General features: G+C 40.8%; 1 protein-coding gene across 10 annotated transcripts in view; it reads right to left on the bottom strand.

Annotated features, from left to right (window-relative positions):
• VPS13B (vacuolar protein sorting 13 homolog B) overlaps window positions 1-14,490 on the bottom strand; it is a 590,935-nt gene that overhangs the window by 19,054 nt on the left and 557,391 nt on the right. For all 10 annotated transcript variants that reach the window (XM_061603888.1, XM_061603895.1, XM_061603940.1 and 7 more), the window contains 4 exons: window positions 11,861-11,988; window positions 11,355-11,551; window positions 4,241-4,356; window positions 2,329-3,152 (listed from right to left, as the gene is read on the bottom strand). In XM_061603888.1, the coding sequence (XP_061459872.1) occupies window positions 2,329-3,152; window positions 4,241-4,356; window positions 11,355-11,551; window positions 11,861-11,988 (1,265 nt within the window). The remainder of the gene's footprint in view (window positions 1-2,328; window positions 3,153-4,240; window positions 4,357-11,354; window positions 11,552-11,860; window positions 11,989-14,490) is intronic.

The raw sequence follows: 14,490 nt of genomic DNA, 5'->3' as shown, positions 1-14,490 counted from the left end.
TACTGCATTTGATAGCTGCACCTCCTGCTTAAAACCTTGACTGCAAAATCCTCTCTGTAAACAAAGAAAAGAAGCACTCTGTCTGGGTCTGACTACATATTGCTCCTCTCAAACAGCTTTCCTCCCTCCTGGCTCCGTAAGGTATAACCTGGGTCCTACTTGAGGGCAAGAATAGTTTTGTGCTGTGCGGCCTGTTTAGAGCTTTAGAATAGAGGAACCTAACAGATAGCCCTCTTTAGAAAAATGGACAGTTGTTGTGGACAATGGAGACTGGTGGCTCTGATATCAGCGGAGCAGTGAATCTGCTCCGGGTTTTAGTCCGAACTTTCAAGGAGCTGTCCAAGGTGCTGGGCTGAAGTTTGTATCATCATATGTTATGTTTTAGCACAAACCCGTATAATACATGCTAGGAATTTAATGTATTCACAGGTATTTTCTACCTGGTTGTGGCTTCGCACAACACAAGCACATATAGTGAGACTTGGGTTTTGGGGAGTTATCCTGTAGCAAATATATGAAACTGCAAATACCACTTGAAGAGTTTTTCACTCTTGGAACTCAGACAAATTGCAGTGTCCCATCAGATGCCATACCAAATGGCTGCATAAGCACATCAGCATACAAATGTCACAGAAGATACGTGGGTGGAATACTCAAATCACATGCATGCCAAGTTTTACATCCCAATAACCCCTGTACCACTGTAAGGCAAGGGTAGTTAAGTGGTTGGACTCCAATTCTCATTAGCCCCAACCAGCATGGTCATTGATCAGGGATGATGGGAAATGTAGTCTGACAACATATGGAGGGCCACAGGTTAGCCACCCTTGCTGTAAGAAATCCTGAGGCTCACCTTTGAGATAGCATACTACTTCACTTGTATCCTAAAAAGTTTGATTTATTGGGCTGCTTGTGTTGTTGGATTGACCCTGTATCCAGTTCTCACAACCATGTGATGAGGCTGTCATGAATAAAGCCTTCTTTAGTGATGACACAACTTGAATGAATGAATGTGTAGGAAGACAGGCAACTACTTTATATCAGTCAGACTATTTGTCCTGACAAATTGTAGCCCAGTTTTTTCCACTCTGACTGGCAGTAGCTTTCCAGGGTCTCAGGGAGAGATCTTTCCCATCACCTACTACCTGGTCTTTTTTAAAATTGGAGCTGCTAGAAATTGAATGTGGAACCTTCTGTGTGCTTAATATGTGTACGACCATTGAGTTATGCTTCCTGCCATTTGTGTGCTCGTCCATCAGTCCATGTGGGCAAATTGGCTTTGCATGACTGTACTATAAGAGATTCAGGGTATGACCAAAGAACACTCCCATTTCCTACAAGTAGCCTGTCTGGATATGACAATTACAATGTCCGCATTACTTTTGAATAGCTAAGGTTTTCTGAATTGTTCATGAAACACAATGAAAGTGGCTGGCCCTTTCACAGACCCTTACACTGTGCCTGACATAGGTGAACATTGGTTGGAATGGTACAGGGCCCAAAGGCAATTGGTACAGAGAAAGATATGGATCATGTTTCAACAACAGCAATAGTGCATTGGCTGTGAGTGATCAAGGGCTAGTTTTCTTATCCAGTACAATGTATATGTTCTTATGTAGGCAAAGGTACAGCAGAGATGGAGCCACTTTATGAATGCACATGTATGGAAGTGAGACAAGGTATTCATTATTCTAATAGACTGTTTGCTCACTATTGATCTTGTATGGGAAAGAATCAGTAAAACAAACACACTCCTCAGATCAAAGGACAACAAACATCTGCGTGCCAGTCTAGCATGAGGATTCTGTGAAGAAAGACAGATTGCTAATCATAAACGGCAGCCAAAAGGAGATTGAACAAGAAAACAGTGTTCAATGGCATAATTTGCTTCAAATGTATAGAGACAGTTTGAATAATTTCATGAAAGAAACTCCTTTTGTGACTTCATGTTAGAAATTAGTTGTTTTGAATTCTGAGTTGTGCAGGCTGGCTAGGACAGCAAAAGAAAACCAGAAAACTATTCCTCTAACTTCTCACAAGCTTTGCAAATATTCTGCTAGAGAAAGTTGCTCTCTGTTATTTCATGTTCATGTCACTTTTAGATCTATCATTTTACTCAACATGATGACCAACCCGTAGTCATCTGTGAATTCCCAGCATAAAGCAACAGGTATCCTTATCATAGTTGTGTGGATTTAAGCTTGTTGATCATCATCAGTGTGTGATCAAGAGTACTCTCAAATGCCCATTTTCAGGAATTTAGTCACATGTTCCAAACACTGGGCTATGATCTCAAAAAGGAACAAATATGTTAGGAAACAAACATACCTGCTCTGAATAATGCTCCTGCAGCATAATGCATGGCCAAGGCATGAATGAGTTGTCTGGCAGTTGTAAAAATGGGTCCTCGTTCAAATACAGAGAAGGAGAGAGGAGTGTGATCTGAAGCAATATACAGCTTTAGTGATGCATGAATGCTGACCAAGAGGCTAACCGGCTGGATTGCTAACTTCCTGAACTTCACCGGATTGGCTAAAGCATTTGCATGCTGCCTCACCCGTTCAGGCAGTATCTGGCTGAGAGCTGAGGCTTCTGCAGAATGGTAAACACCTTTGCTGTCTGGCAGGTAGGTCTCAAATAAAGTCTTAATGTAATAAACAAATGTATCTTCTACATATAACCTGGCTGGTTTCATTTCAAAGCTGAGGTCATTCACATGAAACAGCAAATTCTGCTCTTCTGACAAAGTGAGGCAGAGCTTGATGAAGGAGTTTTCATGATATTCTTCCAGATCTTTGTTGGATGCCATGAGGTTGTGCACTTTGGTCCACTGTGCGGTTTCATTTTTCTCTCCCTGGCACAACAAGACTGGAAAATGGAAATTAGATTTGTTGTAAAGCTGATTGTCCAGCTGCAAGTCTCCACAATATATCTGGAGAGTATAAAACTGCTGAAGGCCATTGGTGGCCTCTCCGTGAAATTCGTGAGAGAGAGGTCTAAGGTGGCTGGCAACTGGAACCATATGAAGGTAAATGTGGTCCACTGCGAAGCGCAGAAGTTCAGACGATGCTTTTGGGCTTGTGATGTCATCGTACACAGTGAGGCTCAGCTGGCTGATGAACATTTTTAGCATAAGACTTTGCTCTTGAGTTCTGTACGGGGGGAAAAAAACAACAGCAACCAGGATACTCCAATTTCAGATGTAAATTAGCCAAGGGAAAAATGATAATGGGGTACTTCAATGTGCGAAAGTTTTAAATAGGAACCAGATTTGGCGATCAAAATACATACAGTCAATGTTTACAAAGAGATATTATTGCTAGTCTATGCCAAGTTACATCCTCCCTGCCCATTTAACATAAAGATATATTTGACCTTCCCTGTGATATTTTATGCACAGTAGTTCTCAGTCATACTTGCAATGCAGCATGAAACTAAAGCAGACAACGGAAAATATCCTCACATTTTTGGCTCTTTTGCAGCAGGCAGTATGGTGTGTTTCTATTATGGATCATTAACTTCACATTATAGAAGCAATATATTCCCTTATTAAATCACTGTACCTATTTTAAACTGACAATGGGTTGCTTGCTTTATAATGTTAACTGTTCTTTGCCAAACTTAACTAACAAGTGGGTTATTAAGCAATGACTATCACTAATTTTATGGGGATTAATATTTCATTACAGGGCATATAAACAAAATCCACAATAACACATTCTGCTTCTTCTGTGACCCACCTCTGGAAGCCAAGCACTTGGACAATTATAAATAGGTGATGTTATAATTCAAGCTGAGTGGATCTTGAACAAAGTTTTTGCAACTTTAGGGCATAAGGAACTGTAATAAAGATGATCGACTACCTAGTTTGCACAGGACCATTCTTCTGTCCTTCATCATGAGTGAGAACTCCCACAGATCTCAATGGGAGTTCTATGCAAGTAAGGTCCACCAATCTGGCCAAATAAACTTTAAACTTGTGCGTCCTCTCTGAGCCTTGTTTATTATACCAGGCATTTCATGTTTATCCTAGGGTGACATGACCTCAGATGTTAGATTGTCATGTTTTACTGTGATATACAAAATGTTAACATGTGGTCTAAATATACGCCACACATGCGCAGCGACACTAAACAAAACAAACAGTTATGCTAGGTTTAATAAGTCACTTCACACCTACAGGGCTGAGCAGCCACACAGGACAATTTTCTTTATGACCTTCTAAGCAGTTTTAATATACCTGTTCAAATTGATCTGATGTCCTGGTCTTCCTTCAGGCGCTAAAGTGATCATTATTGTTCCACACTGATGAGAAATATCCACATAAACGTAGCCAAGGCCAGTTAAGAACACGATCTGGGGGGGGGGGGGAGGAATCCAAATTAGAAATCTATAAAATATGGCTACACCTTGAGTCAACAACGTTAATGCTATTTGGACCAAAATACTTACTTCAGAGTACTTCTAGAGACATCTGTATAAATATGGTGAAACAAGTGATTTGAAAATTGCAGCTTTTAGTTTTAACTTTCTGCTTCAAATTAAATAATAAAAATAGGTCTACTACAGCATCAGACAAAAAGATCCAACAACTCCAGCATCTGGTTTCTTCAAAAGCCACCAGAACTGGACTTGGCACAGAAATGTTTTTCTTGAACTCACTCCTGCCATTTGTTTTGCCTGCTTGTGCACACTGCCACATGTTATATGCCACACAGCCTTGCAAAACAGCAAAACAGAAACTGCAAAAGGCTTGTAGCATGTATTTTACTGCACAAACAAGGCAGCATATAGGCATATAAAACAGGAGAAGTTCCAATTAACAGTAGAATTTCTAGTGGAGGGAGAGAAAAATATGAGACTAACAACAGAGTTCTACTTAATCTGGCTAATCTTCATTTGAAACTATAGCATAAAATACTTGTTGAGATGTACTTTGATCACTGATATCCATGCTATTTGAATTCTCATTCACTTCACCATGCTACCAGGACATTCATAATCTCAGTACTATTATGGCCATGTAGTGTGTTGAAATGTTTAAAAGTTATCTGTATAAAAATGCTCCCCCCCTTCATGAAAAAGGGAAGAGTTCTCTCCAACATGATTCAGTTTTACTTTTTCATACAGGGGCTAATTCACACAAATGGCTCCTCATATAAAACTGACTTAAAGACAGGAAGCCAAAATAAAGATTGGATTTAGCTGCAGAAGTACTTCAGTCCGGCAACTCTTCCAGTTTTGTTATGAACACCCTAGCACTATGTCAACTGGTGGGCCCTGCACAGCATAAAGTCTACTGGAGTCAGTGCAAAGATCTTTTGGTTGGTAGTTCAGCGCCTGTGCAACATTCTGCCCACTAAGGTGCACCTAGACGTATCGCTGTATTCTTTTAGGGAACAGGTGAAGACACACCAATTCCAGTAGGTTTTTCAAGGAGAGGAATTGTGACTGAATGAATTTATGAACAGTTTGAGGATGATGTTTTTATTATGAGTTCTACTAAGATAAATGTTTTCATGCTCTTGTGTTGTGTGGTTGTTATGTTGTTCATTATGGTATGAACTGCCATGTAATCTTCTGGGGAAGGGCGGTAAATGTATTTGTTAAATAAAAACAAGAAATGGGGCCCTTGAAGATTTGGCATTGGGTTAGGTTGCTATTACAATGCCACCATCTATCCATGGAGTGGAAAACCTCAGATGTATCGTTGGAACTGAAGTTAACTGGGAGCCAAATGCAGTCCTTCAGATCCCTCTAACTGGTCCTTGGAACTCTCCCTAAGTCACACCCCTCACTGACCCTGCTCCACACCTTCCGTGAGTGCTTTTGTCTGGGTAGAACGTCTCCTTGAATTGTGATAATGTCTCTTGCTAGCCTGGCTGGGATATGTGTGCAGTGTGTGTGCATGTGTATAAATCTCCAGCCTCTGCATAGCTGGAATGTAGCCTACTAAAGAACAAAGGTAAAGAGGCACATCCATTCCTCCTCTGCCAATTTTTGCCTCTGGCCCCTGCCCACTATTGCCATATGGCCCCTGGAATGTTGACTATGTAAGAATGTGGTCTTTGGGCTGAAAACTTTTCCCCGCCCCTTATCAATGCCATAAATTCTATGTGGTATTACCCTGGAGCAGGTTCCCCAGTCTTCCCATTCTGGACTACCAAAATAAAAGCTCAGACTATCAGACATTCAAATTTAAGCTGTGGCCTAAACGTGTGGAGAAGCAAAAAGAGATGTAATAAAAAAAAAAGAACAAGAAAAGCTGAGGACCCCTTGTGTGAAAGAGGACTCTGATGAATCACTTCTTGAAATAGGAGAAACAATTGTCCCAGAGGAAGGTGCTCTCCTTTAGGCATTTGTTTGAGGTTTATCTCTCTTTTTGCTTCTATGGCAATGTTCAATATGGTCCTCCTCTCCATTTTTGTCTAAATAATAAAGCAAATGAGGAGAGACTGAAAGAACTGGGCATGTTTAGCCTGGAGAAGACTAAGGGGAGACATGATAGCACTCTTCAAGTACATGAAAGGTTGTCACATAGAGGAGGGCTGGGATCTCTTCTCGATTGTCCCAGAGTGCAGGACACGGAATAATGGGCTCAAGTTGCAGGAAGCCAGATTTCGACTGGACATCAGGAAAAACTTCCTAACTGTTAGAGCCATACGACAATGGAACCAATTACCTAGAGAGGTAGTGGGCTCTCCGACGCTGGAGGCATTCAAGAGGCAGCTGGACAGCCATCTGTCAGGAATGCTTTGATTTGGATTCCTGCATTGAGCAGAGGTTGGACTTGATAGCCTTACAGGTCCCTTCCAACTCTACTGTTCTATGATTCTGTGAAATAGCTCCAGGATTCTATTCAACATTTTCCCCAGTACATTCAGGATTTCTTTCTATCTGTGATTTAGTGAATACAACAGTAACTGTTTCTTTCAGGTGGGAATAAAATCACAGACGACAGTACAGTTTGAGCAGCAGCACATCTGTAAATGAAGCAATAATCTGCCCTAGAGAATTTTTATTGCTGTTGATGCTGCTTTAGAAAAGAAGAACTCAGCATGATTCCAAACACCTCAAGTATGAATTTTTGGGATTAACACTTAGAAAAGCTAATTTCTCAGAAAATTACGTGGAGACATTAAATTTAGAACCATTTTCATTTTTTCCAGTGTTATTTTTGAGAAATCAAAGAAGCCAATAGATTGGAGAGAAAAATCTGTATAATAAAGGATACTTTAGCAAGACGTGAATGGAGAAAATTACTTACATTAAACACCAGCATTTATTTTAGAGATTTTGGAGATGATTATTTCATATGTGGAAAACCTCTATGTGAGTTTCAAATAGACCTTGCTGAGAATACTAAAATAAAAAACACTGAGGAAATTCAGTAGGCATCTTTGTTGAGTGGATGTCCTCACTGTTGACAAGTCAATAGCGAGAATGTTATGTAACATGCAGTAATTTGCAAGTCATACAGTTTTGGGGGTGATTCGCTTGTTTTTAAGTTAATAACTCTAACAACTTGGAAAGCTGTTACAGATTAGCTTGATTTACTTTTTCCACAGTCAGGGTGTAACTCTTTTTAATGCAAGAAGAAACCAAAGAGCAGCATGCAGAGTAAATGTTGTATAGCTATACCAATGCAGGTTGAACACATGAGCCAAGAATGGTCACTTTCTGAAACAGAAAATCTCTAAATAAAAGCCAAGAGCTTAATGAAATAATGGCAATAAAGTGGAAGAGTCCATCAAGAATATGGAAAACCAATGGCAACTTCCATATGTGGGAGTAACCACTGGAAAAAATGTTTACAAAATGTCATGGCAGGTTTAAGCAGCTAATGGAATGTAAATGAATACAAAACAGGAATGGCACTATACTCTCTGAAAAATTATGTCACAAACTCTGCTCAATAGATGACTATGGCATTTGAAGAACCACACTGGTTTTGAATACATTTATCTGGAAGCATACATTTTTCCAGGCACAAGATATTATCGGCTCAATCCAGTCCACCATGAGCACAGCACCCACATTTGGAGGAACCTCCATATATAAGAGTGTGGCCCTCCAGATAGTGCTGGATTACAACTCCCATAATCCTTGATCATTGACCAAGATGGCTGGAGCTGAAGAGAGTTGGAGTCCAACAACATCTGGAGGGCCTTCATGCCTGCGACAGGGCGTTACACAGCCTGGTTACTCATTAAGTTGTCCTTACCAAATGTTTCTTATATGTAATACATGCTCTCAGAATATCAGATCATTATGGGGTTATGGAGAATGTGAGTCTTGAGTGCATCTCTTATATTCCTGTCAAGTCCTGCCTCCTCATTTGGATCACAGAACAAGGACATAGAACAAGTAGGAGGGCTGGACAGGGATATTGGAGGTACAGTAGGGCCCCACTCATACGGCAGGTTAGGTTCCAGACACACACACACCCCGGAAAGCGAAAACTGCAGAAAAGCAGATCAGCTGTAGCGCGTGGGTCTGGAACCTAACCCGCTGATCCCACCAAAGGAGAAGATCAGATCTTCCCCTCCTCGGGCGTGATCAGCTCGAGCAGGAGTCTGATAGCACCAGAAGAGGGGATTGGCTGTAGCGAGCTACAGCTGATCTTCTCCTCCTCCAGCGCGATCAGCTGGAGTGCAGGGAGCTCCAGCCTCCGCTCCAGCTGATCGCCCCGCTGGTGCCGTATTAATGGAACGCCAAAAAGCGGGGCGCTGAGAAGCGGCGCCCTACTGTACATATTTGCTCCCAGGCTGTGTGTGTTTGTGTGTGTGCGCAAGGGGGTCAGATTGGGAGCCCTGGGCAAGTGTAAGCTGCCACAGCTCTCTCTCCAATGCCTTGATGGAAAATTGGTTATGTGTTTCACTCTAGCATCAGTACAAGTAGCTGTGCAAGATTCCTGGTACCATGTGAATGAAGAGTATGATTCTTGGTAGTTTGTGCAACTATGGAGGGAAGCCCGAGTGGCAAACTTTCCCAAAATATACCTTGCTGCTTGCCCTTTGCCTGTCTTAGCTTATAACATCTAGTAGGGACAGGCTGGCTGGTTGCTCCTTGTGTGAGAGGGTGGCCCTGATTGTGTTTTAAAAGCTGGTCATGTGGTCACTGCTGAAGAAATCCATACTGGGTCCAGAGGATTGTGCCAAATACTGATCAGTTACAAATATTTATTTTTGGGCCAAGATGCCTGAGCAGGTGGTGGCTCGGCAACTGTACTCTCCTGGATGATGCTGATTATCTAGATCTATGTCAATCTGGTTTCAGACCAGGTTTTGGTACAGATACAGTTCTGACTGCTGATTGATAAGCCTATGTCAGAACACCTCTGCATTGACTGCCAATTTGTTACTTGGCCAAATTCAAGGTATTGCTATTGATATATAAAGCCTTTAACAGCTTGAGACCAGTTCACTTGTGGGATCGCCTTACCCCATATGTGCCTGCTCGACCTCTTTGAACTGCAGAACTGGGACTGTTACAGATGCCATATAATACAAACTTGTAAGAAATAATTCTTTTAGTGTGGCAGCACCTACACTTTGGAATGCCCTTCCTACTGACATCAGGCAGGTGCCTTTGCTGTATTTTTTTTTTTAAATATTGATTTATATAGTGCCATCAGATGCACATGGTGCTGTACATAAAATGAAACAATAAAGAAGTCCCTGCTCCAAAAGGCGTACAGTAGGGCCCCGCTTGTCGGCGCCCTGCTTTTCTGCATTCCACTAATCCGGCAGCACCAGCGGGGTGATCAGCTGTAGCACAGGGAGCTTCAGCCACCGTGCTCCAGCTGACAGCTATCAGCTGACAGGGATCAGCTGGAGCATGCGAGCTCCCTGCGCTCCAGCTGACTGTGCGCTCCAGCTGATAGGGATCAGCTGGAGCGTGTGAGCTCCCCGCGCTCCAGCTGATCGTGCACTACAGCTGACAGGAATCAGCTGGAACATGCAAGTTCCCCGCGCTTCAGCTGATCACTGTCTGGCCCCACTTTCCAGCGGTTTTCGCTTTTTGGCGGGGGCCTGGAACGGAACCTGCTGTATGAGTGGGGCCCTACTGTACAATCTAAATAAAATAGGAGGAGGACAACCAAGTAAAGGAGAGGGGAAAATAAGAAGACAAAGTGAGGACTTCAGATACAAATATTCTTTTCAGTGCCTGCTTAAAACATTTTTGTTTAGGCAAGCCTATCCAGACACATAGATGTTGATGAGTTTACTGCTGCTTTTAATTAGCTTTTAAATGTTTATAATTACTTGTTTTTAAACAGCTTTTATTGATAATTTTAATATTTCTAGTAAACCACTTAGAGGTTCAGTTACAGCCAAGCTGGATATAAATGTTGTTAACTAACTAAATAAATCATAACGCTACTGGCCTGACTCATCTAACAATATAACCCTACCAGTGACCCATGCTCATTTGCTTTTGAGTCAGGTGAATAACCCTGGAATGCGCTAACTTAACAGTGGGGAGAAATGATCCTTTCCAAAAGCAACCATGTTATTAAAAGCTAGATAAATTAGTTTTTGTTTCCGTACTAACCTTATCTTGGCTCACAAATGTTATTAGTGGCCAACACACTACTCTGATATATGCAATAACATCTTGCTAAATTATTTCTTTGAAGATTTCCTGATGGCAATTAATTCCACAGGTCAAATAAACACAGCAGAGGAAGTATTTCTATTTAATTTCTTTACATTTACAGACATTCCCTTTCACCAAGTATCCTTTTAATCTTGCATTGTGGAAAGTTCTCCACCCCCACTTTGCTACTCCTGCCTGTTTCTGAACACTTCAGTCAAATAACTTTGGAATCTGAGCCAAAGCTGGCTGATAGTGGTCAGCAGATGTGAATTACAGTAAATACATATAGAGCGTTCTTACAAGAGGAACAAAGGGCACTTAGGTTACATTAATGGCTGGACTGAAAAACTAAATGGCCCATGATCCTGTGAGATTAGAATTGTGTGCATTCTGTGCCAAAACAATGGACACAACTACCAAATTCTATGCAACAGAAACAAAAGTTCCATTACGAATTAAGCACTTCTTTACAAGATATTCTTCCCACCCCCTGCACAAACCACTATGGAAATGATGGGAGTGCCACAAACACACTTTTTGTTCAATTTCTAATTATTTTAATGGGGGTTGCACTGGAAATTTTCCCAGTAAACTAATTATGGCTTGTGTTTGGACCCTAATTCTAAAACACCTTTACTTACAATCAAGTTCAGTGTTTAAGATGAGTCTGTTAAGTATGTATTAACTTCTATGCTCGTGTTATCTTTTTACCACACTGGAAATTAAAAATTAAAACCAAACAAAACACTAACCTGCGTGCCTTGGTTATTAATGTCCACAAAATCACTCCATTCATTTGTTAATTCCTCTGATACAACTTTCAGAAGGATGCTGGGGACCAGATCTTTGGTTTTGCAATCTGGATAGCCGGAAACTTGATGATAAAGCTCATGGTGTACCGAGCTTTCAGCTGGAACATGCTTGCAGTAAATATCAAACTTTGGTGCATCTGAAATTCAATAAAAGGTCCAGCAAGCTTTTTAAGAAAACAAGTTTGTACTTATAGCACAGTTCCATGTTATCTAAATGTGCATGTGCATGCTAGCCTCTAACGAACTCTGCCCCAGAAATTATCAGCAAATACAATGACTGTTTTTTGTTTATTTTTCAGACCTCCCTTTCATAGTCGCCCCCATGCATAACTGCTTCTTGGATTAAATATGTTTTTGAGGGAATTTCTGAAATTAAGAGTTTAGAAGAGGAAAGCAAGCCACTTGATTCAAAGACTTAAGCATTATTAGCAGTATAAATAACATACCTTTAATGTTCTCTTGCACAAGCAATGAGACAGGACACCTGTTGTGGATAATTATGCGAGGACTAGGATCTTCTGATAGAGTTAAGTATGTCACCCCAAGATGTTCCTGATAAGTCAGTGCTATAGCTCTAAGGGAACAAGATTGTAATATCAGACAACTTTAAGTGAAATTAATTTGCTGTTACAAACTGCAACCTAGTAATGTATTAAAGAACATCAAGTTTCAGGAAGTTTCTTCTCAAAACCAAGATCACATAAATAACTGCCCACTTTTTGACTGTGTAGCCCATCAACAATAAGCTCAAAAGAAAAAAAAGAGGTACAATGACAGCATAGGATCAAAATTCCCATGAGACTATTTAAACACATGTGCAAGAGTTGGCATGGTGGAAGCCACAGTTTTCAAAAATTTTAAGGAAACATTGTTTTTCAAGAAACAAGCTAAGAGCAATTCTGCTAAATAGCCTTCTTAAACACAAAACGGACATAAATTATAAAGCAACTAGCATACTGCTGGTATGAAAGAAATATAGAGGAGTAATAAAAATCTAATGAACCAGAAAGAGAATGCCTGCCAGATGCTAGACTACAACTCCCATTATCCCAGAACATCGGTGATGCTGGCTGGGGCTGTTGGGAACCATAACATTGTTACTTTTATCTAGAGACCCCCTCCTCTGTTTTTTGCTGTACATTTTTGAGTTCCCGCGACTTTGCCTTTTTGTCACTTCTATCTGGGGACCCCCTCCTCTGTTTTTTGCTGACTATCCCTGAACCACCTACCATGCCCAGCCCACTGACAGGAGTACCTGTATCATTGGGCTCACTGACAAATTCCTTTTTGCACAGATTTTTTTTAAGCTGCCTGTTCACATTTATTCCATTTAAGTGATTTTTCAAGAATGTGTGAAGATAAAAATGTTTGGAAGAGTGAACCAGTGCTTCTTTCTCATAATCCTGCTATGGTCTCCTGCACTCTGTTGTCAACATCCTTTCTTCTAAGACCTATACTGGAATCTCTTTGAGTCCAGCCACACCATTCATAAATCATCCACAGGAGTCAGTGCTGAGTGACTCAAATGATGTAGGTACTCCCTCCTCAATACTCAGGGACTGAAACACACAATGTTTTCAAAGCATCTCCCACACAGCTCACAACAAGGGCAACACCATATGGTTGATTCTGATCCTACTTAGCTTTACATAGTTCTTTATATCTGCATTGTACAGTAAGAACAAATCAGTTTTGGGCCCAGAAAACTAAAACCAAGTCTTCTATGAAGCAATGGAATTTTCAAAGGGGAATGCATTTTTAGATATAAATATTTTAGACTTGTTTTCCCTACTTCATTCCCTACTATATTCTCTGTATTGCTTCCTGTTTTTTCTTTTTCTTTTTACATATAGGACAGTATTCAATGGTAGTCCTGCTCTGAGTAGACCCACTGAAGTTAATAGACATGGCTAACTTAGGTTCATGCATTTCAATGGGTCTACTCTGAGTAGAGACCCTCCGTGGCGCAGAGTGGTAAGCGGCGGTAACGCAGCTGAAGCTCTGCTCACGGCCGGAGTTCGATTCCAACGGAAGGAGGAAGTCGAATCTCCGGTAAAAGGGGTCAAGGTCCACTCAGCCTTCCATCCATCCGTGGTCGGTAAAATGAGTACCCGGCATATGCTGGGGCGTAAAGAAAGGCCGGGGAAGGAACTGGCAATCCCACCCCTTGTATACGGTCTGCCTAGTAAACGTCGCAAGACGTCACCCTAAGAGTCGGAAACGACTCGCACTACAAGTGCGGGGACATCTTTACCTTTTACTCTGAGTAGAACTTAGTTGAATACAATGAATAATATTTAAATAGCTATTTTTTTATCCAAAATTACAGTAATAGACAGAGATGCATCACAATGGATTATTAAAGTGTAACTGTTCACAAACTGTCTGAGAATATATTGATTTCTCAAGATCATAGTAAAATGCCCGGATAGAGAACAAAATCATTTTTCATATCAATAACTGCCAAGCTTAAGAAATTAAAAGGACAACAGTGAAACATCACATTTTTTTCATGCAGCAAATACATTTATTTCTATTTCCACGCATTCAAGACAAAATGGCAATATTTTATCCTCCACTTCCGCTGTTATTTTTTGTATGTGCTATGTGGAATGCGATTGTGCAAATATCATAGACCCTTTAAGATGGAGCATGAACCAGGCCCGACACCTAGAGCTGAATTTCCAGTTAATACCCTTCTAATCTACTTGCAGCTTGTAGAAACCAAAAGACTTCATTGTGCTTTCTTAAGATGCTTGGGTGTTGTTGACCTGACCTGTTGAATTTCCAAAGGAAGGTGATTTCATAAGTAAATGGAAGCTGTCAAGAATTCCACTCTAAATGTCTGAACGAAACATACTGATGGAACTCTCAAAAACTCTTGTTTTTCAGGAATTATATGAAAACTTCTCCTTTGTATCTTCTGGCACACATTATTTGTGCCAGAAAAAGGTTTGTCTGGTGAGAGAGTAGAGGAGATATTATGCACCATGGCTTTTATGTTTTTGTTTGGAATCTATGGTGTACACATATTGTAGGTAAGGTATCTGCAAATATTGTTATCTTATCTTTATTT

The sequence above is a fragment of the Rhineura floridana genome, chromosome 1 (genome assembly GCF_030035675.1).
Source record: "Rhineura floridana isolate rRhiFlo1 chromosome 1, rRhiFlo1.hap2, whole genome shotgun sequence".
Classification (NCBI taxonomy): domain Eukaryota; kingdom Metazoa; phylum Chordata; class Lepidosauria; order Squamata; family Rhineuridae; genus Rhineura; species Rhineura floridana.
Note: the sequence above shows the minus strand (reverse complement) of the source record. Positions and strands in the feature narration are given on the sequence as shown.